General features: G+C 42.2%; 2 protein-coding genes across 6 annotated transcripts in view; one reads left to right on the top strand and one right to left on the bottom strand.

The window, feature by feature from the left end:
- LOC134211266 (putative mediator of RNA polymerase II transcription subunit 15) overlaps positions 1–25756 on the bottom strand; it is a 194527-nt gene that overhangs the window by 65758 nt on the left and 103013 nt on the right. For all 5 annotated transcript variants that reach the window (XM_062687984.1, XM_062687983.1, XM_062687981.1 and 2 more), the window contains one exon: positions 9103–9293. In XM_062687984.1, coding sequence (XP_062543968.1) covers positions 9103–9293 — 191 coding nt within the window. The remainder of the gene's footprint in view (positions 1–9102; positions 9294–25756) is intronic.
- On the top strand, positions 11183–12008 carry LOC134211268 (adult-specific cuticular protein ACP-20-like). Its single transcript, XM_062687986.1, has 2 exons — positions 11183–11289; positions 11352–12008. The coding sequence occupies exons 1-2, from the start codon at positions 11281–11283 to the stop codon at positions 11775–11777; spliced, it is 435 nt and encodes a 144-aa protein (XP_062543970.1). The 5' UTR covers positions 11183–11280; the 3' UTR covers positions 11778–12008.

Genomic DNA, 25756 nt, shown 5'->3' with positions numbered 1-25756 from the left:
ATGGTCTTCAAAAGCGTGATAAAACATAAAATGTAGAAACTTTTTTTTCAAATAATCGTAATGGTATTTGGCCTTGAAATTTGAAACGACTAGTATACTTGCATATTTCATTCAACTGACGTTTCTATCAGCTAGATCGCAATCTATCCCTTCTGTAAGGTGCAATAGTTGACCAAAATTGTTTGAATTAAGAGCACAGTCGCCATTCTAAAAATCAAGATCAGAATCAATTAGGCCCATTAGAAAAAAAAGTTCCTTGAAATGTTACACAGATAGAAAAAGTTGTTGAAATTTACACGAAAGTAATGCACATAAAGGGAATGCCAAAAAGAGCGTAGATTTAAACGATTTTATCACCTGAATGTATGCAATTTGAATTGCATTATGTCACTTTTTATACGAATAAGTGTCATAACGCTATGTAAATTGCATACATTAAGGGCAAACTTGTTGGTAAAGATCCATGTACGCTCAGAATAGTGTAATTTTCCACGCCTTTATTATATACACGTCGATTACTTTTCATTATTTTTTTCTGTGTACTTTTTAATATTCAAATTGCATACATTCAGGTGATAAAACCGTTTAAATCTACGCTCTTTTTGGCATTCCCTTTATGTGCATTTTTTTCGTGTAAATTTCAACAACTTTTTCTATCTGTGTAGATTTACTTCTATGTACATGCAAGCCCTCCCCTTTTTTATGGTTTTGAAAAGTAGGTGGCCCGAAAATGCAACTTTAGACAATTATATACACAACTGGTCATATTTGACGTAATTAGACCGTATGAACAGGAATATTTATTATGATTCAGTTATATGAGATTTGTGCAAATAATGTAATTAGAACTATGCTTAAGGCTACCAATATATCTGGATGATGGGGGTTGAGATCAATAGAACTCAGCAGGTCCACATAAGTCCCTAAAGTCCTTGTAAATTCTTCAATATTTATGTAACTCCAAACCAGATTTTCCAGGTTCTAGTTTATGTCGAATGGTCTACCAGATCAACAACGCGTAGCTACAAATGAACCATCTTCTGCATGTGACACTTTTGGCAAAAATGAGATTTTTTATATTTTCAAAAATTACGTATTCAAATAAAAAAAAGTTTAAAAAAATAGGAAATGTAATTAAATATTTTTGTTTGTTTGAGAAACTACATATATGTAAACGCACTTTGAAAAACGATTGTGAAGCACTGTTTGCAGTTTTCGAACTGAATGTGCCCCAAAGCGTTAGGTTTTGCCAATTACTTTTGACCTGTCAAAACAAACGATTTGGCACCAATTTGTTCAAAATCAGTTTTTGCTGGTTTCTCATAATAGTGTAAAATGGATATTTGTTCGAGAAACTGAACAAATTATTTAAATGTATAGTTATCCAGCATGTCTATAGAACTCCCAATAGCCCTAGCGAATGTTAAGAAATTTTAATAAATTAATAGTAGATGTTCTATGTTTTCCAAAGTATTCTGGTGTTGAAGTTCATTGGTCTACCATGTCCACTGTGTCTGGGATCGAACGGAAACCAGCTTTACATATCATGCTCTCAAACCATTCTTTGTTATTTTCAATTCAATTTTTTTTTTGCTGATTATGGATCGACTGTACGATTGAATTATATTTATTAAACGGCTACTTAGACTCAGTTAGCCGCTCAAAAATAAATTATTCTATTGTAGAAGTTCTAGTTACTCCACATTTTGCCTGGAACAACCTACAGTAACCCATCATACCTTGGTTTGGTATTAGGCGTTGTTGATATGGTAGATCAAATGATCTTATTTCTTTGATAAGTATGGAAAACCAAGAACTTTTGACTCTTATTTATTTGACCGGTGAAGTATTCGTAAGCAGTGTAAACTTACTGGTCTGAGCTCCAGACTGGTTTGAAAAACTTAGAATATCCGATTTGGACATATTCATAACGTAAATTTTACGCATAGGCTTCATGGGTTGCTACTGGTTTTAAACCGAGCCCAGTTGACTTGAAAGATCTATTGGTTTCAACTCCACAATGATTTGGAGAACTTTGAACATTCAATTTGGACATAACTTAATCGCAAATCATGCGTATGGCTTCCATGGGCCTTTATGGACACCAAGCATTTGCTATTTTTTATTGATAGGTAGACCTTGGTAGACCGATTTGTCTGAGCTCCAGAATGATTTGGAGAACTTAGAACACACGATTGGCCATATCTAGATTGTAAATCATGTGCATGGCTTCTAAGGGCCTGGATGAATTGTTATTGACTTGATATCAAACCAAGTTGTCTAAGTGTAGACCAATTCGCCTGAACTTCAGAATGATTTGGAGAACTTTGAACAATCTGTTTGGACATATCCAATTCTTAAATCACGCACACGGGCTCTGAGGGCATGTATGGAAACCATGGGTTGCTATTGACTTTGTATTGAGCCCAGTTGACTTGGTAGAACAATTGGTTCGAGTTCCAAAATGATTTGGAGAACTTAGAACATTTGGTGTGGAAATATCTAGATCGTAATTTATGCACATGGCCTCTGAGGGCCTGCGTGGGTAACATGGGTTGCTATTGGTTTCGTTCCAAGCTTAATTGACATGGTAGGCTCTGGCTCTGAAATTTAGAATGGTTTGGAGAACCTAGAATATCTGTGGAAATATTGTATGTATGCATGATTCGTCATCTCTGAAATAGTATTGGGTACATTTTTGAGAATAAAACAGCAATTAAATCGTTCATGCGCAATATTTGTGTCCAATTTTCGTCCATATAAAAGTGGCCAACTGAAGATCCTCCGATGATTACAGGATGTAGGTGTGGCCGATCAACAATCTGGTCAGTTTCGAAAAATTTATAACGTTTTTTTTTTTGGGTATATATAAACATGTGAATTTGGGTGAGAAATGCCTGCGGTATTGCCAAATCAAATTCTGGTCAATATGACAAGAGCACTGTAAGTGTAAGTTTTTTGGAGCCCTTCAGGAACGTCGTACAAAGTAGGTCAACGTTCATGAATATAGTTTTTCACGAAATAGGAAAAGTCAAGAAGTTTCAGACCTTCACATCTGCTAGCAACAATGTGAAGATTTGGTTTCGGTTCTGTAATAAGTGGTTGTCTTGGTAGAACAATTATTATGAATTCCAATAAAATTTAGAGGACCTTAAACAACTGATGTAACCTTAAATGATTGAAGGACCTTAAATAACTGGGGTCTGCAGCAGCCTTGCGAGCAAAGGCGTAGGATTGCCAACTCGGAGATGGCGAGTTCGATTCTCGGTCTGGTCTAGGATGTTTTCGGGTTGGAAACTTTCTCGACACCCTGGGCAATAGTGTATCCATTGTACTTGCCACACAAGATAAATACTCATGCAATGGCGGGCATAGAAAAGCTTTCAATTAATAACTGAGGAAATGCTAATAGAATACTAAGTTAAAAAGCAGGACAAGTTTCAAGTGCTGAATTTGGGTTCTATTTGTTGCTTCCTCGCTTTCCGCATCGTGCTTGAAGTTTGTATGGAAATTAGTATGGGAAAACGTATATTTTTGCATTTTTACATCTAAGTGTATCAGCTCATCGTTAACCAAGTGACACATTGCGTTAAAGTATAACCCAAAGGATGACGAAAAACTTTGCTGAAGAACGTTCGTTGCTGGAATGTCCACGAAAAAAGTTATAACGCTTCGAATATTGGTTGTCCAAACCATATGCATACAATCATTTATTCTGCCAGCACTGCCGAACTAGGGGAAAAGACGGCTTTGGCAGGTTTTGTTCTATTATTGGCAGGGGGGTTTTTGTCGACCAAATTTTATGAAATTTGGCTACAATATTCTTTTATATGCAAAGAATGTTTAGGCCAAATCTGAGCATAATCAGTCATAAAAAATCCCCCTGACAATAATAGAAAAAAAAATCTGCCAAAGCCGTCATCCCCCCTACGTGGTCCAATAATTTAACTGAGTGTTATTTCAAAATTATTGGTCCTACAGGGCTTTAGGGCTAATGGGAGTTATTCGAAACCATTTCACAAATTAAAAACTTCGACAACAAGGAAGATGGGTTTTGGCCTCTAACAACCATAGGTAGTACGGTATTGCTGGTAGATTTCTTGCATATGGTTTGAACAATCAATGATCGAAGCGTAATAACATTTTGTGTAGACCTTCCAGCTACGAACCTTCTTCGGCAAAGTCTATCGGCATCTTTCAGACTATATTCTAACGTATTGAGACACTTTGATTTGTTGATAAATTGAAACCGCTACGAACAAAAATGTAAAAAAGTATGTTTTCCCGTACTAACCTCCATATAAATTTAAAACGCGATGCGGAAAGCGACGACGCAACAAATTGAGCCCATATTTTGCACAGTTGATTAGGGTCCAAGAACGATTCATAAAAACCTTGATCTCACTTGATTGGATGAAATTTACGTTTTTCCATACAACTGCGCCCGGGCAGCAGGGACTATGTCCAAGGGCTGGACGATCCCTCCCCAGGTCATCTGCGAGTTGTGGGGCTTGGCTAGGATGTGGTGGGGTTTGACAGTGGGCCCTGTTAAACTTCTATAAAAAGCTGCATGTATCCGCAAGTAGGCCCCACCAAAGCGACCGTGTGCCGCTCAAAGCGCACAAGCCCAAGTCCTGGTGTTAGGTGGGACGCTAAACAGCCCTGACACGACGGCCCTCCGACGAGACAGGAGGTTTGCGCAGGCCCAATAAGCCGCCTAGAAAACCAATCATTACGAACAATATAAGAGATAATGCGACTCGATATAATCGGCAAAGACCTAGGCGACGAATACAGGATCACGATTGGAAGCTTGGAACATGGAACTGCAAGTCGCTAGGTTTCGCAGGTTGCGACAGGATGATCTACGATGAATTACATCCCCGCAACTTCGACGTCGTGGCGCTGCAGGAGATTTGCTGGACAGGACAGAAAGTGTGGAAAAGCGGGCATCGAGCGGCTACCTTCTACCAAAGCTGTGGCACCACCAACGAGCTGGGAACCGACATCATAGTGCTGGGCAAGATGCGCAAACGTGTGATTGGGTGGCGGCCAACCCACGCAAGGATGTGCAAGCTGAGGATTAAAGGCCGTTTATTCAACTATAGCATCATAAACGTGCAATGTCCACACGAAGGGAGACCCGAGGACGAGAAAGAAGCGTTCTACGCACAAATGGAGCAGACATACGATGGATGCCCACTGCGGGACGTCAAAATCGTCATCGGTAACATGAACGCACAAGTAGGAAGGGAGGAAATGTATAGACCGGTCATCGGACCGGATAGTCTGCATACCGTATCGAACGACAACGGCCAACGATGCATAGACTTCGCAGCCTTCCGCGGAATGGTAGTCCGAAGCACTTTCATCCCTTGCAGGAATATCCACAAGGCCACATGGAAAACACCTAACCATGTAACGGAAAACAAATCGACCACGTTCTAATTGACGGTAAATTCTTCTCCGATATCACGAACGTACGCACTTACCGCGGTGCGAATATTGAATCCGACCACTACTTCGTTGCAGTATGTCTGCTCTCAAAACTCTCGACGGTGTACAACACGCGTCGGAATCGTCCGCCGCGGCTTAACATTGGTTGGCTACAAGACATTTGACCAGCCCAGGACTACGCGCAGCAACCGGAAGTGTCACTCCCAACAGAAGAGCAGCTAGGCGCAGCGTCTTTTGAAGATGGCTGGAGAGATATTCGATCCGCCATTGGAAGCACCGCAACCGCTGCACTAGGCACGGTGCTGCAGGATCAGAGAAACCACTGGTATGACGGCGAATGTGAGCAGTTAGTAGAAGCGAAGAATGCAGCATAGGTAAGATTACTGCAACACCGCACGAGGGCGAACGAGGCACGATATAAACGGGCGCGGAACAGACGATTTTCTGGAGGGAAAAGCGCCAGCAGGAAGATCGAGATCGTGAAGAAACGGAGCAACTGTACCACGCTAATAACACACGAAAGTTCTATGAGAAGTTAAACCGTTCACGTAAGGGCCACGTGTCACAGTCTGATATGTGTAAGGGCATAAACGGGAACCTTCTTACGAACGAGCATGAGGTGATCCAAAGGTGGCGGCAGCACTACGAAGAACACCTGAATAGCGATGTGGCAGACGAAGATGGTGGTATGGTGATGGATCTAGGAGAACGCGCGCAGGACATAATTTTACCGGCTCCGGATCTCCAGGAAATCCAGGAGGAGATTGGCCGGCTGAAGAACAACAAAGCCCGTGAGGTTGACCAACCACCAGGAATGCTATTTAAACACGGTGGTGAGGCACTGGCTAGAGCGCTGCACTGGGTCATTACAAAGATATGGGAGAAGGAAGTTTTTCCGCAGGAGTGGATGGAAGGTGTCGTGTGTCCCATCTACAAGAAGGGGGATAAGCTGGATTGTAGCAACTACCACGCAATCACATCACATCACGGACCAGGTGTTCGCCATTTGCCAAGTACTGCAGAAATGCCGCGAATACAACGTGCCCACACATCATCTATTCATCGACTTCAAAGCCGCATATGATACAATCGATCGGGACCAGCTAATGCACGAACACGGATTTCCGGATAAACTGACACGGTTGATCAAAGCGACGATGGATCGGGTGATGTGCGTAGTTCGAGTTTCAGGGGCATTCTCGAGTTCCTTCGAAATCCACAGAGGGTTACGGCAAGGAGATGGTCTTTCGTGTCTGCTATTCAACATTGCTTTGGAAGGGGTAATACGAAGAGCAGGGATTAACACAAGTGGTAATATTTTTATTAAGTCCGTCCAGCTATTTGGCTTCGCCGACGACATAGATATTATGGCACGTAACTTTGAGAAGATGGAGAAAGCCTACATCAGACTGAAGAGGGAAGCCAAGCGGATCGGACTAGTCATCAACACTTCGAAGTCGAAGTACATGATAGGAAGAGCTTCAAGAGAAGACAATGTGAGCCACCCACCGCGAGCTTGCATCGGTGGTGACGGAATCGAGGTGGTTGAAGAATTTGTGACTGCCGAAAATAATACCAGCAGAGAAATTCGGAGATGCATAATGGCTGGAAATCGTACGTACTTTGGACTCCGCAAGACGCTCCGATCGAATAGAGTTCGCTGCCGTACCAAACTGACAATCTACAAAACGCTCATTAGACCGGTAGTCCTCTACGGACACGAGACTTGGACGATGCTCGTGGAGGACCAACGCGCACGGAGTTTTCGAAAGGAAGTTTGCATGAGCTGCTGGGAGAACCATCTGTCATTCACACCGCGAAAATCGGACAACTGCGGTGGGCCGGGCACGTAGCCAGAATGTCGGACAATAACCCAGTGAAAATGGTTCTCGACAACGATCCGACGGGCACAAGAAGGCGAGGTGCGCAGCGGGCAAGGTGGATCGATCAGGTGGAAGATGACTTGCGGACCCTCCGTAGCCTGCGTGGTTGGCGACGTGTAGCCATGGACCGAGCCGAATGGAGAAGACTCTTTTATACCGCACAGGCCACTTCGGCCTTAGTCTGATTAAATAATAAAATAATAATAATACATTTTGATTCGAAATTCGTCCAGCTTGGACGGATTTCGAATCATAGGATCATAATCCGTACAGCTATGTTCTAACTGAATGTTTAATTTAAAGCAGACCGATTGACCAGGCTGCCACTGTAGAAAATTCAATACGTATCTTGAGAAGCGATTCCTTCGATTTTTATTCTGCTGATCTTACTCTATTAGTTGCAATTCGAAATTTAATCACAGTTACTTTCGGTACAATTATATCCGGCTGGCGACAAAATTGCGGCTGAAACTTGGCGTTTTCTGGGTGGCGTTTTGATTTTCAATTGGGATATTTTAATTTCAGAGCATATTCTCCATTTCAATGGCTAGAAAGCTTATTGTCAAGTATAAGATAAATGATTTATAAATGTATTTCATTTATCCTTCTTTAATTGAGTGATATCTCACGAAGTGGACGGAATTCGGTGCTGTACGGATTTCGGTGGTGCATTCTTTCTAATTTCAATTTGCTCGCGTGGAAGGACTCGATAATTGAGATTTGTGAATGATTTTACCAACACTCTGCTTGCAACGAAGCTATTTAGCTTTGCGGAAAAAGTTGTCGTCATGTCTCTCAAATTAAAAACCAATTATTAACACTGAAAATAAGCCTCTTAAATAATGGTTGTTGTGGCAGGACATAATAGGCTTCAATTTTTCTAATCGCCATGCATATCATGTACAATGCAAAGTTTTGGAATAAAAAATTAAACTATCCAAACTCGATCAAAAAGTGTTTGTGGAAGTGGAATTGAGTCCAGTGAAGGTATCCTCAGGGGTACCCCAGGTTGAGATCCGCTGCCCTAGAATATCTGTAGTGGACTTATTTCAATGGTGAAGCTTTCGCAAAGGCTCCAGGGACTTATATGAGCACGCTGGGTTTCTATCAGTTTGATGTCAGGTGTAGTTGACCTGGTAGACCAATTTAAGTCAACTCACGGACAATTTGGTGACCTTAGAACATCTGCATTGGACTTATTTGATGGATGAAGCATTCGCAAGGGCTTAAGTAGCTTATATGTACACGCTTTAAAATCTTTTTCTTTTTGTCAGACGTTACCATTTCTCTTCTTATTTCTGACTTCGCACTTTTCATAGTGAGAATTGAGATATGAGATTTTTCACTTCTCACTACTCATTTTTATCATCAAATTTCTTACTTTGTACATCTCGCATTCCGAATACGATGAATCTTAGAGCTCAAACTTAAGCCTTGAAGATGCATCAAGCAGCTTAGTAAATTAGCATTCAGATTGCTTTTAGTATTCCAAAAACTTCAGTAAATAATATTTTTATTTACTAAAACCATGTCAGCATTAGCATTAAAAATGCATATTCATTTTTCAATACTGCACGTGGATTCATAAAAAAATGATGGTGAAACTAAACATAAAACTGAGCATAGCTGACCACGCCAGGATGAACAAAACTGCACAGAAACCAGTGAATGTCTGTAGTCTGTAGTTTCAATTCTCAATATGCAATTAGATCACGAAGAAAAAGTAAATCTGAAGTCATGGAAATATTACGTTGGTACTTACACGTAAGGATAAGGGTTGGCAACATCCTCGGATTGGTCTTCCCACACTGGCGCAGGGTCTCGGAACGGTGGCTGAGGTACTGGCACTGGCGTCGTGGTGGGTGGCACAATAGGACCAGTGTTCGTATTCCAGTACACTCGTATGGCACCCGTCTGCGTCACTACTAGGGCGATTATTAGCCCTATCAGTGCCTGTGTAAAACGAGAAATTTAAAATAAATCAATAAGTATAAAAAAATTGGCTCTGATCGATCATTGAATAAACAACAACAGATATTTTTCCCTTGAAAACAAAAATGAAAATAAAAATAAAAATCATGAAGAATGGTGATGCATGAATACAATAAAATTATGTGAAATAATAATAATTATTCGAATTATGTAACTATGAATCTTCCTAAAGTGCTGTTTTTTTTTTCATTATATCTTATATAGCACAATAACTGCATCAACATCACTACAGGTCAATCGAATCTGTATCTTTATTACTTTTATCTACTCTCTTTCGCTTTAAGTAGTATAATCATCACCGAAATAAAGCCAACAAATCAATTTCGATAAAGTCACGCGGTGATCAAAACGATCCTAATCACTACAGGTGGTTTTATACATTTTTATCCAACTACATATGTCAATTCATTGCCACAAAGCGCCAAGAATTCTAAATCTCAATAATATTTTATTCGAGTACTTAGTTTTGAACTAAAATAGTATCACTTACACTCTTTGATTTTGGTGCTCTGATTTCGATTGTTTTTTACGACCACCACACGTACGCGTTTTCCATTTTCCTGTCAAAGATCTCGATGAGTACTACATACTCTTAACATCATTTTTGGAAAATGGCGTATACGTCAATATTAAAGCAGTACACCTGGGCTCTACGTATCGAACCCACCAACATGGTAACTACATTCTGCGAACAGATAAAACTTTTTGACCTTATTGAATGTTAGTACTTAAGCAGATGATAGGAAAATTATAAAATGAAAACACTTGTAAGGACGTGGCCAGGTGTGTACAGAAAATCGGGTCCACTTAATTGTAGATTGTGGCAAAATCTATAATGACCGTGGATATGTTTATCTTTGCAGCTCCATCTATGCTATCTATGCTATGCTATGCTTAAGACATAGGTCAGATGGAGGTGATCAAGCTAATAAATATCCATAAAATATAAATATGCAGATTATGAATCGAAATCGTTTGTGATGGAATATACAATGAAGCTGTTCTGCTTGAAGACGTCATATTTGTTGTTTATTTGTATAATGTTTTAATTTAGACGATTCATTTCAATTCAATCGCTAGTTCTTTTGCGTCTGGATGTGCTTTGAACCGACTAATCATCGATTAACATTTCTCAAGTTGCCCACCAATTAAATAATTCTACGAACCACTGGTAAATCAATCAAGTTGCCACCACCTGAGTAGGCAGCAAAAAATCCAAACAATAATCATGTGCTTCAACCCAACAGCACAGTTCCCCATAAAATAAACCGATTGGCAAACATTCTGTGCGAACTTATGCTCACGCATATGCCCCCGCCCGGTGTGATGCTTTCGGAGTCGAACAACACTAGGGGAAGCTGGTCCAATATGCATATATAATCCACTTGTAATTAAAACTGTTTTTTTAAACACCCAGCCCAAATTAAATATGAATGATTTATGTCAACACCAAAAACATTATCTTATTTTTCTCACAAGGTTAGAATTTGTATTGTAAAGGACTTCAAGCTTCGCTAAACGAAGGAAAGTTTTTTTTTCGTTTTATAAAGTGTTATTGGTTGTGAAAGTTTAAGAGAAACACTGAATGGTAATATCATTCAGTAGCTCGTCATCCGCTCAATCGGTGCACTTTAGACCCCATTCCCCAACATGCTATAAGCCATAACAATTCAGGGCAGAAGAATTCGCAACCGCCCAAACGTCAGTGCCTCAATGCGGTTCCATAACCAACAACTGACTTAGATTAGGCGTAAGTGCATTTTTTCTATCGCTATTATGCTCTTTTATTGTTTTGGACTGCGTATGGTCCCACGGTTAGGCAAACTATTTCGTTCCTACTGTTTGCGTTACCGAAATGCTTGCCGTATAAAACCAAGGTTTGCCCTACAGAGCACTATCAGTTAGCGATCGTTTCGATTCTGGTGCAGTCAGTGAAAGCTATTCGAATATGCTAAAAGTAAGTGCATTTGGTTTGCTTTATCGTTCTTACTCTAGAAGCTACGTTGCTCCTTCTTGCAGATTGTTCTAATCGCCTGCGTGGCCGTGGTAGCCGTTTCTGCTCAGTACTTCGGTGGGGAATCATACGGTCTGGGCGACGAAGGTGGATACGGTGGTGGCGAAGATGAGCACAAGGATTACTACGCCCATCCCAAGTACAAGTTCGAGTACGGAGTGCAAGATCACAAAACCGGAGACCACAAGAGCCACTGGGAAATCCGTGACGGAGATGTGGTCAAGGGTCAGTACTCGCTCCATGAACCCGATGGCACGGAACGTGTGGTCGAATACAAATCCGACAAGCACTCAGGATTCGAAGCTCACGTCAAGCGTGTAGGTCACGGCCAGCATCCTCAGCTGTATATCGGAGCACTGCACGAGGAGGACGGCCACGGCGATTATGAGCAAGATCATTCCTTTAGCTACAACAACCAACATCACCTGTGAGTGCCAGGCAGCGCCGCACGGTGATGGGCGATGGTTGATGATCCCGAAAGCAGCCATATTATCCTTACGCGTAACTATTCGAGACTGAAAACCAAATACTCTTTTAACGAGAACGTGCCTGCCGATTCCGCGCACTGGTGCGCAGGAGAATCGGCTTCATCCTATCTGTTGTTTCAGCTGTCGACTGTTTTTAGTTTAAATATGCCCCTCAATAAAAATGCGAAATGAAAACCCAAGTAGGAAATTGTTTCAGTTTTGTCATTGTGAAATTTAATGTGGAGCATTTATCCTATGCATTGATGTGAGAAATCTTTTGACATTTTAACAGCTTCTTTAGATGTAATAACAATTTAACAGTTTATTCTTTAACGTATGCCTTTCGAATAACTTTACCATGGAATGTACATAGGAATGCGTTGGACATACGTAGGGACATACGGCAAGGGTTCGAATCAAAATTTATTACCATTTTAGGAAAAGTTCCAACCTAAGTGCTGTCAAAGTGTTTTTTTCAGGTGGAACTAGGTTCGCACTAGTTCCAACTCCAAAGCTGTCGGGTTCGCACTGTTCACCAAACAACTGCACTTCAACTGTCAAAACCACGTGGATGGGTGGGACTGGGCGGAATATACAAGCAGAAGGGAAAAACGAAACTGTCCGTTTATTCAAATCAAATGCGCGTTGAAAATCTTTTTTTTTTCGGGAATTTTGTGGTATTTGATATTGTACTTTTAAATTAAATTAATCCGGTACTGTAGTCTAGATTCAGTTTCTAAAATAATTGTTAGGTAGATTATTCGTAAGTTCATTCAGGTATTTCCTCACAGATTGTGTCCTAAATTAGGTCGGTGAATGGAATTATGTAGATTGGGGATTCCCCTTAACCCGTTCACAAAATCCACTAAGAATTGTCGAATAGAATTATTTCTTAAATAATATGCAGAATTTTTTTTGAAATTCTTGCAAAAACTTTTTCGTGCGATTCAGAATTTTCTTCGGGAATTCAGAAATTACTTCAGTAATTCTTCCAGTAATTCTTTCTTGAATTCTTGTATGCATTTATTGACGATATCTTTCAGGCATTCCTCCATATTTTTTCCAAGGTATTCGAGATGAATTCTTCTAGGAATATCTTTGAATACTGTTCCAAGATTTTCTCTGGAAAGTGCTCCAGGAATAAATTTTGAAATTCCTTCAGATGTTCCTCCAAGAATTTCCCCGGATGTTCTTTCGGAAGCTTCTTCTTATTGCCATTACATCCCTACACTGGGACAGAGCCGCCTCACAGCTTAGTGTTCATTCAGCACTTCCACAGTTATTAACTGCAAGGTTTCTAAGCCAAGTTTACATTTTTGCATTCGTTTATCATGAGGCCAACACGATGATAATCTTATGCCCAGGGAATTCCAGACAATTTCCAATCCGAAAATTGCTTAGTCCGGCACCGGGAATCGAACCCAGCCACCCTCAGCATAGTCTTGCTTTGTAGCCGCGCGTTCTACCGCACGGCTAAGGAGGGCCCGGTTGTTCCAGGAATTGCTCCGAAAGTTCCTCCAGGAATTTCTCCAGAGGTATTACTGGAGGGACTTCGTGAGAAATTTCGTCCTTCTGGAGGAACTTTCGGAGGAATTTCTGGAGGAACGACCAGAGGAATTTCCGGAGGTACCACTGGAGGAATTCTTGGTGAAACAGCCGTAGGAACTCCCGGAGAAATTCCTGGGGGAACTTCCGGAGGAATTTCTGAAGAAACTTCCGGAGGAATTCCTGAAGGAACCACCGGAGGGATAGCCGGAGGAATTCGTGGAGGGATTTTCTGTGAAATTTCTGGAGGATCTTCCGGAGGAATTCCTGGAGGAATTTTCGGACGAATTCCTGGAGAAACTTCCGGAGAAATTTTTGGAGAAGCTTCCGGACGAATTTCTGGAGGAACTTCCGGAGGAATTCCTGGAAGAACCTTCGGACGAATTCCTGGAGAAACTTCAAGAGGAGCTTCCGGAGGAATTTCTCAAGGAACTTCCGGAGGAATTCCGGAGGAATTTCTGGAGGAACTTCCGGAGGAATTCCTGGAGGAACTTCCGGAGGAATTCCTGGAGGAACTTCCGGAGGAATTCCTGGAGGAACTTCCGAAGGAATTCCTGGAGGAACTTCCGGAGGAATTCCTGGAGGAACTTCCGGAAGAATTCCTGGAGGAACTTCCGGAGGAATTCCTGGAGGAACTTCCGGAGGAATTCCTGGAGGAACTTCCGGAGGAATTCCTGGAGGAACTTCCGGAGGAATTCCTGGAGGAACTTCCGGAGGAATTCCTGGAGGAACTTCCGGAGGAATTCCTGGAGGAACTTCCGGAGGAATTCCTGGAGGAACTTCCGGAGGAATTCCTGGAGGAACTTCCGGAGGAATTCCTGGAGGAACTTCCGGAGGAATTCCTGGAGGAACTTCCGGAGGAATTCCTGGAGGAACTTCCGGAGGAATTCCTGGAGGAACTTCCGGAGGAATTCCTGGAGGAACTTCCGATGGAATTCCTGGAGGAACTTCCGGAGGAATTCCTGGAGGAACTTCCGGAGGAATTCCTGGAGGAACTTTCGGAGGAATTCCTGGAGGAACTTCCGGAGGAATTCCTGGAGGAATTCCTGGAGGAACTTCCGGAGGAATTCCTGGAGGAACTTCCGGAGGAATTCCTGGAGGAACTTCCGGAGGAATTCCTGGAGGAACTTCCGGAGGAATTCCTGGAGGAACTTCCGGAGGAATTCCTGGAGGAACTTCCGGAGGAATTCCTGGAGGAACTTCCGGAGGAATTCCTGGAGGGACTTCCGGAGGAATTCCTGGAGGAACTTCCGGAGGAATTCCTGGAGGAACTTCCGGAGGAATTCCTGGAGGAACTTCCGGAGGAATTCCTGGAGGAACTTCCGAGGAATTCCTGGAGGAACTTCGGAGGAATTCCTGGAGGAACTTCCGGAGGAATTCCTGGAGGAACTTCCGGAGGAATTCCTGGAGGAACTTCCGGAGGAATTCCTGGAGGAACTTCCGGAGGAATTCCTGGAGGAACTTCCGAGGAATTCCTGGAGGAACTTCCGGAGGAATTCCTGGAGGAACTTCCGGAGGAATTCCTGGAGGAACTTCCGGAGGAATTCCTGGAGGAACTTCCGGAGGAATTCCTGGAGGAACTTCCGGAGGAATTCCTGGAGGAACTTCCGAGGAATTCCTGGAGGAACTTCGGAGGAATTCCTGGAGGAACTTCCGGAGGAATTCCTGGAGGAACTTCCGAGGAATTCCTGGAGGAACTTCCGGAGGAATTCCTGGAGGAACTTCCGGAGGAATTCCTGGAGGAACTTCCGGAGGAATTCCTGGAGGAACTTCCGGAGGAATTCCTGGAGGAACTTCCAGATGAATTCCTGGAGGAACTTCCGGAGGAATTCCTGGAGGAACTTCCGGAGGAATTCCTGGAGGAACTTCCGGAGGAATTCCTGGAGGAACTTCCGAGGAATTCCTGGAGGAACTTCCGGAGGAATTCCTGGAGGAACTTCCGGAGGAATTCCTGGAGGAACTTCCGGAGGAATTCCTGGAGGAACTTCCGAGGAATTCCTGGAGGAACTTCCGGAGGAATTCCTGGAGGAACTTCCGGAGGAATTCCTGGAGGAACTTCCGGAGGAATTCCTGGAGGAACTTCCGGAGGAATTCCTGGAGGAACTTCCGGAGGAATTCCTGGAGGAACTTCCGGAGGAATTCCTGGAGGAACTTCCGGAGGAATTCCTGGAGGAACTTCCGGAGGAATTCCTGGAGGAACTTCCGGAGGAATTCCTGGAGGAACTTCCGAAGGAATTCCTGGAGTAACTTCCCAAGGAATTCTTGGAGGAACTTCAAAAGAAATTCCTGGATAAACTTCCGAAGGAATTCCTGGAGGAACTTCCGGAGGAATTCCTGGAGGAACTTCCGGAGGAATTCCTGGAGGAACTTCCGGAGGAATTCCTGGAGGAACTTCGGAGGAATTCCTGGAGGAACTTCGGAGGAATTCCTGGAGGGACTTCCGGAGGAATTCCTGGAGGAACTTCCGGAGGAATTCCTGGAGGAACTTCCGGAGGAATTCCTGGAGGAACTTCCGGAGGAATTCCTGGAGGAACTTCCGGAGGAATTCCTGGAGGAACTTCCGGAGGAATTCCTGGAGGAACTTCCGGAGGAGTTCCTGGCGGAACTTCGGAGGAATTCCTGGAGGAACTTCCGATGAACTCCTGGATGGACTTCCGGAGGAATTCCTGGAGAAACTTCTGGAGGAATTCCTGGAGGAACTTCCGGAGGAATTCCTGGAGGAACTTCCCGAGGAATTCCTGGAGGAACTTCCGGAGGAATTCCTGGAGGAACTTCCGGAGGAATTCCTGGAGGAACTTCCGGAGGAATTCCTGGAGGAACTTCCGAGGAATTCCTGGAGGAACTCCGGAGGAATTCCTGGAGGAACTTCCGGAGGAATTCCTGGAGGAACTTCCGGAGGAATTCCTGGAGGAACTTCCGGAGGAATTCCTGGAGGAACTTCCGGAGGAATTCGTGGAGGAATTCCTGGAGGAACTTCCGGAGGAATTCCTGGAGGAACTTCCGGAGGAATTCCTGGAGGAACTTCCGGAGGAATTCCTGGAGGAACTTCCGGAGGAATTCCTGGAGGAACTTCCGGAGGAATTCCTGGAGGAACTTCCGGAGGAATACCTGGAGGAACTTCCGGAGGAATTCCTGGAGGAACTTCCGAGGAATTCCTGGAGGAACTTCCGGAGGAATTCCTGGAGGAACTTCCGGAGGAATTCCTGGAGGAACTTCCGGAGGAATTCCTGGAGGAACTTCTGAAAGAATTCCTGGAGGAACTTCTGGAAGATTTCCTGGTGGAACTTCCGGAGGAATTCCTGGTGGAACTTCCGGAGGAATTCCTGGTGGAACTTCTGGAAGAATTCCTGGTGGAACTTCCGGAGGAATTGCTGGAATAACTTCCAGAGAAATTCCTGGAGGAACTTCCGGAGGAATTCCTGGAGGAACTTCGGAGGAATTCCTGGTGGAACTTCCGGATGAATTCCTGGAGGAACTTCCGGAGGAATTCCTGGAGGAACTTCCGGAGGAATTCCTGAAGGAACTTCCGGAGGAATTCCTGGAGGAACTTCCGGAGGAATTCCTGGAGGAACTTCCGGAGAAATTTCTGCAGAAACTTCTGGAGGAATTCCTGGAGGAATTTCCGGAGGGATTCCTGGAGGAACTACCGAAGGAACTTCCGGAGGAATTCCTGGAGGAACTTGCGGGGAAATTCCCGGAGGAACTTCCGGAGGGATTCCTGGAGGAACTTCCGGAGGAATTCCCGGAGGAACGTCCGGAGGACTTTCCGGAGGAACTTCCGGAGGAATTCCCGGAGGAACTTCCGGAGGAATTCCTGGAGGAACTTCCGGAGGAATTCCTGGAGGAACTTCCGGAGGAATTCCTGGAGGAACTTCCGGAGGAATTCCTGGAGGAACTTCCGGAGGAATTCCTGGAGGAACTTCCGGAGGAATTCCTGGAGGAACTTCCGGAGGAATTCCTGGAGGAACTTCCGGAGGAATTCCTGGAGGAACTTCCGGAGGAATTCCTGGAGGAACTTCCGGAGGAATTCCTGGAGGAACTTCCGGAGGAATTCCTGGAGGAACTTCCGGAGGAATTCCTGGAGGAACTTCCGGAGGAAGTTTCGAAGGAATTCCTGGAGGAACTTTCGAAGGAATTCCTGGAGGAACTTCCGAAGGAATTCCTGGAAGAACTTCCGGAGGAATTCCTGAAGCAACTTCCGGAGAAACTTCCTTTCGACATCTTCCCAAAAGATCATTCAGGAATACCTCTGGAAGTTAAGGAATTCTTCCGGAAGTTCCTTCCGCAATTCTTCCGGAAGTAACTCCAGGAATTCCTCTAGAAGTTATTCTAGGCATTTTTTCGGAAGTTCCTTAAGCAATTCCTCCGGAAGTTCCTTCAGGAGTTCTTTAAGGAATTACTTAGGAAGTTTCTTCAGGTATTCCTTAGGAAGTTTCTTCAGGAAATCCTTAGGATGTTCCTTCAGCAATTCTTACGGAACTTCCTTCAAGAATTCTTCCGGTATTTTCTTCAGGATTTCCTTCGGAAGATCCTTCTGGAATTCTCCCTGAAGTTTCTTCAGGAACTCCTCCGGAAGTTTTTTCAGGAATATTTGCGGAAGTTCTTTCAGTAATATTTCCGGAAATTTTCTCAGGAATTCCTCCAAAAGTTCCTTCAGGAATTCCTCCGGAAAATCCACGAACAATTCCTTCTGAAGTTCCTTCAGCAGTTTCTTCGGAAGTTCCTTCAAGAAATTGCTCCTGAAGTTTCTTCAGGAATCCTTGAAGTAACTTCCGGAGGAACTACCGGAGTAGCTGCTGTAGAAATTTCCGTAAAAATTGCTCAAGAAGCTTCCGGAGGATTTGCTGAATGAACTTTTGGATGATTTTACGAAGGAACTTTCAGAGAAATTTCTGAAATAATGTCAGGAAAAAATTCTGAAGGAAGGTATTCTTGAAGGAACTTTCAGAGGAATTCCTGAGGGAACTTCCGGAGGAATTCCAAAATTAACTTCTAGAGGAATTTCTGAAGGAAGTTCCAAAAGAATTCCTGAAAAAAACATCCTGAAGGAACGTCCGGTGATATTCTTGGAAAAACTTCTGGAGATAATCTTAAAGGAATTTCCGGAAGAATTCCGGAAGGATCTTCCAGCAGAATTGCAAAAGGAACTTTCCAAAGAATTCCTGGAGGAACTTCCGGAGGAGTTGCTGAAGGAACTTCTGGAGGAATTGCTGAAGGAACTTGCAGAGGAATTGCTGATGGAATTTCTGGAGGAATTGATGAAGTTTCTTCAGGAATCCTTGAAGTAACTTCCGGAGGAACTACCGGAGTAACTGCTGTAGAAATTTCCGTAAAAACTGCTTAAGGAGCTTCCAGAGGATTTGCTGAATGAACTTTCGGATGATTTTCTGAAGGAACTTTCAGAGAAATTTCTGAAGTAACGTCAGGAAAAAATTCTGAAGGAAGGTATTCTTGAAGGAACTTTCAGAGGAATTCCTAAGGGAACTTCAGGAGCAATTCCTAAATTAACTTCAAGAGGAATTTCTGAAGGAAGTTCCAAAAGAATTCCTGAAAGAACATCCGGAGGAATTCCTGAAGGAAATTCCGGATGTATTCTTGAAGGAACGTTCGGAGGTATTCTTGAAAAAAATTCTGGAGATAATCTTGAAGGGACTTCCGGAAGAATTCCGGAAGGATCTTCCAGAGGAATTGCAGAAGGAACTTTCCAAAGATTTCCTGGAGGAACTTCCGGAGGAGTTGCTGAAGGAATTTCTGGAGGAATTGCTGAAGGAACTTGCAGAGGAATTGCTGAAGGATTTTCTGGAGGAATTGCTGAAGGATCTTCCGGAGGAATTCCTGAAGGACCTTCAGGAGGAATGTTTGAAGGAACTTCCGGAGAAATTCCTGAAAGAACTTTCGGAGGAATTTCTGGAAGAACTTCTGGAGGAATTCCTAAAAGACCGTCGGGTGGAATTCTTGAAGAAACTTCCGAACGAAATGCTGCAGTAAATTCCGCACCGCTTCCTCCGATCACCAATGGTGGGACGTCGGCACGCCGCCACCGCTTACTCAAAATTATTTATCACGCCGCCGCCAATTAAATTGCAATCGGCGCACAGGTCTATCCCTGAACCGGTTCCGGGTGCCTGAAACATAACCAATAAGGTTAAAAATTATATTAGAGGCAAACCTATGATTGTTTTTTTCTTGATCTGATTTCGAAAAGTCGAAATGTGCGTACAACTAACAGTTGGTAACGAACTTCAACTTATGAAACAAACTTCAAAACCGCTTCCTTCGACTTCCGGATTTTCCCGGAAGTGACCAGAAGTAGAATCAAGATCTAAAAAATGTTATCCTACATTTTTTTCATGGAGAATCATGAAGTTTGATATGTCGCATGCAATGTTTTTTTTTTTCCAAAAACCGGATTCAAGTCTTCCACAGGGTCCCCGGAATCGGTTCCAGGTGTTCCGGGATGTTTGGATCAACTGGATTAAAAGGATCAAAATTGATAGTAGAAATCTAAAATTAGTTTCAAAATATCTTTCGCCAAAAAATACCGATGATTGATATGCCTCATGATACATTTCGAAGTATTCTGATATATGTCCCCAGTTAGAGCCCCTGAACCGGTTCCAGTGTGGCCATCATGCATCCAAATTTGTTCAGAAGCATCGCAAATAAGTTTTCTTTATGATACGGGTATAAAAAGACGATATTGGTACGAATAACAAACATGATACTTTTATGCCCGGGGAGGTTGAGGCAATTTTCAAAAGTGAACATGTAAAGAATCTTAATAATGTCAATTTTTCTCCTTCTGATGCAATATGCGATAGAATAAAAGGCACGTACAACCGTTCATACTTATAAAATAATCAAATAAAAAAAAACTCAACTGGTTCTAATGCAATCAAAATTAAGACATTATCTGTTCTGTCGATACAACGTTTTTATGTGCAAACACATGATAGCGACTGGAAAAAAAAATCCAATCAAGATTCTATACAAAATATTCTGTTTAGTTACGCAACCATCAGCACACGCCACAGTTAGACTAATTTGCGGTGATTGAACTTTGTCACAACAAATGTCAAGCATATCAATCATTTTATCGATTGCCTGAGCCGTGCGGGTTGGACTTGTCTTGTTCGACGATCCTTCAGCAGCCGTTAATCCACCAGAATGCGGTTCATTACATCGGGCCATTTTTTGCCCTTTCGTTCGCAAGTCGTAAGCCGTCAGGAGAAGGTCATCGAAGGTGTGTCAAATTGCTTTATCCGTCAGAAGCCTCGCCATTGCATTGATTTGGCTCGATCGCACCTGTTGGTCAGTTTTTTTTGTTGCCTCCTATATGGCGGTGAACACTTATGGTCATACATGGTTGTAACGGTGATCAATTGGCGATTAATTAAAGAGTGCTATAATTAGCCGATGGCCGCTGTGTTCCATGCTGATAGGCACACGGTCACCAGTCAAGTGACGATTGTGCTTGTGAGTCAATCAACGAAGGAAGGTTCTTAGGAAAAACGTCTTCTTAACAACATTCTAATCAAAGTTAATATTATAGATATACTAGGCTAAAAATACTATGTTGTTCACCTATCTTAATTTAGACTTCTATATCCGGATTCAGCGCTCAACAAATTATTCAAAAAGCTTATTCGAACATGTTTGACTTTTTAAGTTCCAACACAACAGCACAAATAACCAATAATACTAACAACAATCAACCAAACTGGCAAAAATCATCAACTGAACAACCAACAAAAAATATGGCGTTATAGGATGGTATGGAAATGCTAATAGCACTTTTAAAAATATATAAGCACATTTAAATGCCTACCTTTTGCCAGTAAAACGTTTCTAGGCTGATACTCTTCTATTCCTTTCCAATGAAAGCTGAAGATCATTCTATTATTAGGGAGTTTGCCATCCGTTATGCTTCTGGGCCGGACTTTTCCGGAGGTGGGGCCCGGGGCCAACAGTTTTCGGGGGCTCCTAAATGAACGAAAAATCAGGCCCTGCGTATGCTACCGTATCTTTCGCCTCTAATTCAACAAAAAACTCTGTTTTTGAAAATATATCATCACCATTCCCATATCATTGAAAATTGTTTTGACTTTACGCAGAAGTAATACACTTATCACATTGATTGTTATAACACAACAACTTTGAGTAAACCCACTTAAGGTTTTTATTCTTTTTAACTAAAATCAATCGCAAAATTTCGCCATCTAAAAGGGCGTCTATTACTTCAGTGCCTTTGCAAATTATGGGGCCCTGAGCGAAAGCTCCCGCGAGTAGATATTATTACTCCATTGCTTATGGCATGCACTTCCATAGCCATATGACAACGAAACGGATAGGGTCAAAGTCAACCAACAGTCTGGTTGGAGTACAATTACTGGAACATTATCAGCCAGTAAAGGAGCCTAGGGCACAATTTTAAAATTTATTGTCTGTAGCCACGGGGTCTTAGTAGTTTGCAATCATTCAAATAGAAGCAGAATAGGCAAGTTCTAGAATCATTGAAATAAACAAGCCTACCGCAGTCGTCGCCGCAGTTGGTGACACTACCGCAGTCGGGGCTCGAGGGCCTATGCACTAGATTTATGGTCTGAAATCAGATAATGATAGTCCTGCGGGTTTAAACATGTAAAATCGTAAAAGTGCAACAATTGATTTCAGGGTAATTTCAACATTCAGCCTCAAATGAAAATTGCAGTAATTGGAAGAAATGATTAGATTATTGTTCGGAGAACTGTTCTTTACCATTCTTTGCATCCATGCCATATTGGAAAGGTCACGCTTGAGATTTATCACACTGTCAATCAATTTCTATTGTGATTGATTGCCCCCAGTGATTGATACCACACAGATTAAATTGATTCATACTTTCGTCTCCGATTAGGCCAGTCTTTCATAACAGACTAATTGTTCACGAAAATACAGATTCAATCAGTTAAACGTGAGGCTCGTGATAGGACACGAAATGAGGTCGACCCATAGTTGAACCCCATCAATCGCTTTACGCTCATTCATTTCCAAACCCCCATATCTAATTCGATCGGTTTCATACGCTATCACTTCCATAGAAGTAAGAACTGAAAATTGTATCTTCAAGCTCTTGCATTATGTAGCGCGATAGACATTAGATATTACGATTGGGCGATCTCTTTCACTTTTGCTCCCTCAGTTCAGATGATGACTGGTGGCACCGCTTAGGCCATTCATTGCCTTTGTGCCTAAATTGGCCATCGGCCCATCTCAGCCACTACTGGTGCCGACTGAATCAAAACGTTTCATAAATCCGACCGTGTAGAAACGATTTACGAACAAAAGACCTGTCAGTGCAAGCGCCTGGTGGTAGGTTGGGTAGTCGATTCGTGGCAGCCCAAGCGGCGGCAGCCTGCCAACCGATAACCAAATCATGCCCCCGGGGTGTCAAATGTGAACGCCCAGACAGTAAAGCGATTAGTAAGGGGGAAATTTAAATGGAACTAAGAATACAGAATATTATTTCCTTGGAGCACAAATCGAACATATTATGTTGCAGTAACGTATACATTTATAATTTAAATTGTTCTTATATGAATAATTAACGCTTGAACTGTAATTTTAGGTTTTGCGGAAAGTTGATTTTTGCATTCATAAAATCAATTCTTATTTGCACCAATTTTCTTTTTTCAACTAAATTTGTATCACAGGTGACCATTATAATACAATTAAACTAATCCCACTCAATTGGTAGTGGTTTATACCAAGAAAGCAAATTATTCAAATATTTTACACTTACCCCAAATATCAAACACTACGGGGGAAGTGGATAATGTTCTAATCAAGCATTTTTTTCCCTCCAGGGTTTATTTCGCTAGCTGTGAATCTTAAATGTTCCTTCTTTGTTATCATTGTGATTCCAGTGGTGATTGGACTAATATAAATAAGAAAATGCCTGATTAATCCACCTATCGTTATTGATGCCCTTCACATGTTTAAATATGAAAAAAAAGTATGAGAAAGTTAAGAATCGCACTGAAAGGTAAATATATTCTATAATTCACATTAATTTTTATTCATAACAAGTTTCACCATTTTTTTTGCGTTAAGGTTGGTTGGTTAAGGACATAATTGGTTAAGGACAAGTGCTTAAGAATAGTTGATAATTTTGTACGTGCTTTTCGCACACACGTACATACAAATACGCACATACAGACATCATTAAACTACGTTGATTAGTTTATAACCCTGTAAGTCCCATTTTTCCTTTAAAAAATTCATTTAAGGAGCGAACATACAGATTTTACGTACACTTAGTGTTCGAGAAGGCAAAACCAGTCCTCCCCTAGCTATTACAAAAATTCCTTAAGGATCTATTCCGTTAAAGTAATGAAATTATTCCACAAAAGATACTCAGAGCAATTATCGTATTGATTTTAGTTATATGTAACTACTCATCATTATTGAACATCAAGGTAACATGGGTTTTCCACTTACCCCATCCCACTAGGGTAAGTGGAAAAACAACTCCTAATTTTAAAATGTATTTCCATAAATTTCAAGCGACCAAAATGGTATGAATTACCGCACAGTTGGTGCAAAATTGACTGTTTTTGATAGCCCCTTTTAATTGAACGCATTTAGATCATTTAAACTGGTTTCACACTAATTCAAACATGCACTATCGATTTTTCCTTTTCCACTTCCCCCAGTATACCTTATAATACTGCCACAAAATCTTAGCCCCCACCTAAAACCTGTGACGTCATTTTTGAACGACCCCTTATGAAATACAACTTCAGGAATCAAATAATATTCACATTGTGCGAACACCAGTTCGCTGAGTTCGATAAGGCGCGAACGCTGTCGATCGAAGTTGACTTGATTGTTTGCATTGCTTAGAAGATGTATTGGATTTAAACAATTCCTGAGTTGGCATTCTATGCCCTATTCCAGCATTTTCTGTTGTATACATCACTATAGATGGAAGATGCGCAGTAAAAGCATATCGGACCCATAACCTAACAAAGAAAACACAATGCCAGAGTTCCCATAAACCTTAACTGAAACTTCCGCCAGCAGTTAAAGCTCTCCCTTATCTCCAACAGCTCATGGGCCCAGGAATGGATTTGGATCTACAACTGAGTGTCATTGGATTAGCCACATCGCACATCGTTATCCAGAATCGCGTGATTCATGGATCAGCCACATAAGTCGGATTGGCTACGTAAGTCGTGGGTAGCTTCGTAAGGAACTTAACGGGAGGTTGTAGCGTTTGGAAGGTTGCTGGTTGATCAGCAGGAGTTGGCAGAGAATTGAGAGGCTGGAGTCGGGTCATTTGTGCAGGCGCATGTTCTAGAGAGGTTGTTGTACAATCGTCGAATGAAAGACCATTTGTACGGCAACGGATTGGCCCAAGAATTGTTTTGAAAACAGGGAGGATTTTTGGCTCAGTGTTGGGAGGAACGAGTAGAGTAGAATAACGAAGCGTACACAATGAGGAGAATATGTGTATCTAGCAGAATGCGACATCTTGCTGTAGACGGCAGTTGAGTAGGAAGCAGGCGCTGCTCTTTTGTATATTAGGGAATTTTGTGGGCTTCGTGCCCGTGCGATAAACGGCGTTGGTCGTCTATGCGCATTTGCGTGCTGTGGAGTGGGGGTTCGATTCTCGCCCCAGTAAGGTGAAAACTTTTGTATCGCGTAAAACTCTCCACTGGTCCACTAGGTGTTGTGTAAATGTCCCATCCGTTGTCTAATGCTATATCTCTATCTAGGTTATGCCGTTTTCTATATCTCTCTATCCCATTGTTTTGTCGTCATATTTTGAACAGTATTCATTCTTCTATGTCGCTATATTCAAATTTACAGCCTACTTGACCATCTTTAGGCAATAACAAGCACATCAAAGATGATGGATGACATTTGTTTGTTTTGTTTCTCTCGGCAAAGATTTTTTTTTTCAATCTAGTGCCCATTTAAAAGTTTCTTCCATTTCCCGATCTCTCCTTATCTACCTACACAGAAAAAATAAAGAACCTAAAAAAAAGTTTAAAGAACTTAACTTTGAGTACGAAGTTCAAATTTTTAACTCAAAAGTAAGTAGTTTTCTCACTCCCTCTCATGAATGATGTTATAAACAAAGAGAGCTGCATCGACCCAACGTGTGCTGTTCCGCCAAGAAGCCAAATTTGAGTTGTCATAGTCATAGTCTCGAGCAGAGCGTGAAATATTCATTTTCATGAGGGTAGCCAGTCCGAATTTTGACAAACATCGCATGATTATTCAAAACATAGAATGAAATAGTCAGTCGACTACTCCACGAACTCATTCATTCGACTGTCACTGAATGTGTTTACTATGTACAGAAAAAAACACAATAAGCATTGTTTATATTGATGTTTACCGTTGAAAGT

This window comes from Armigeres subalbatus, chromosome 2, assembly GCF_024139115.2.
Source record: "Armigeres subalbatus isolate Guangzhou_Male chromosome 2, GZ_Asu_2, whole genome shotgun sequence".
NCBI lineage: Eukaryota > Metazoa > Arthropoda > Insecta > Diptera > Culicidae > Armigeres > Armigeres subalbatus.
Note: the sequence above shows the minus strand (reverse complement) of the source record. Positions and strands in the feature narration are given on the sequence as shown.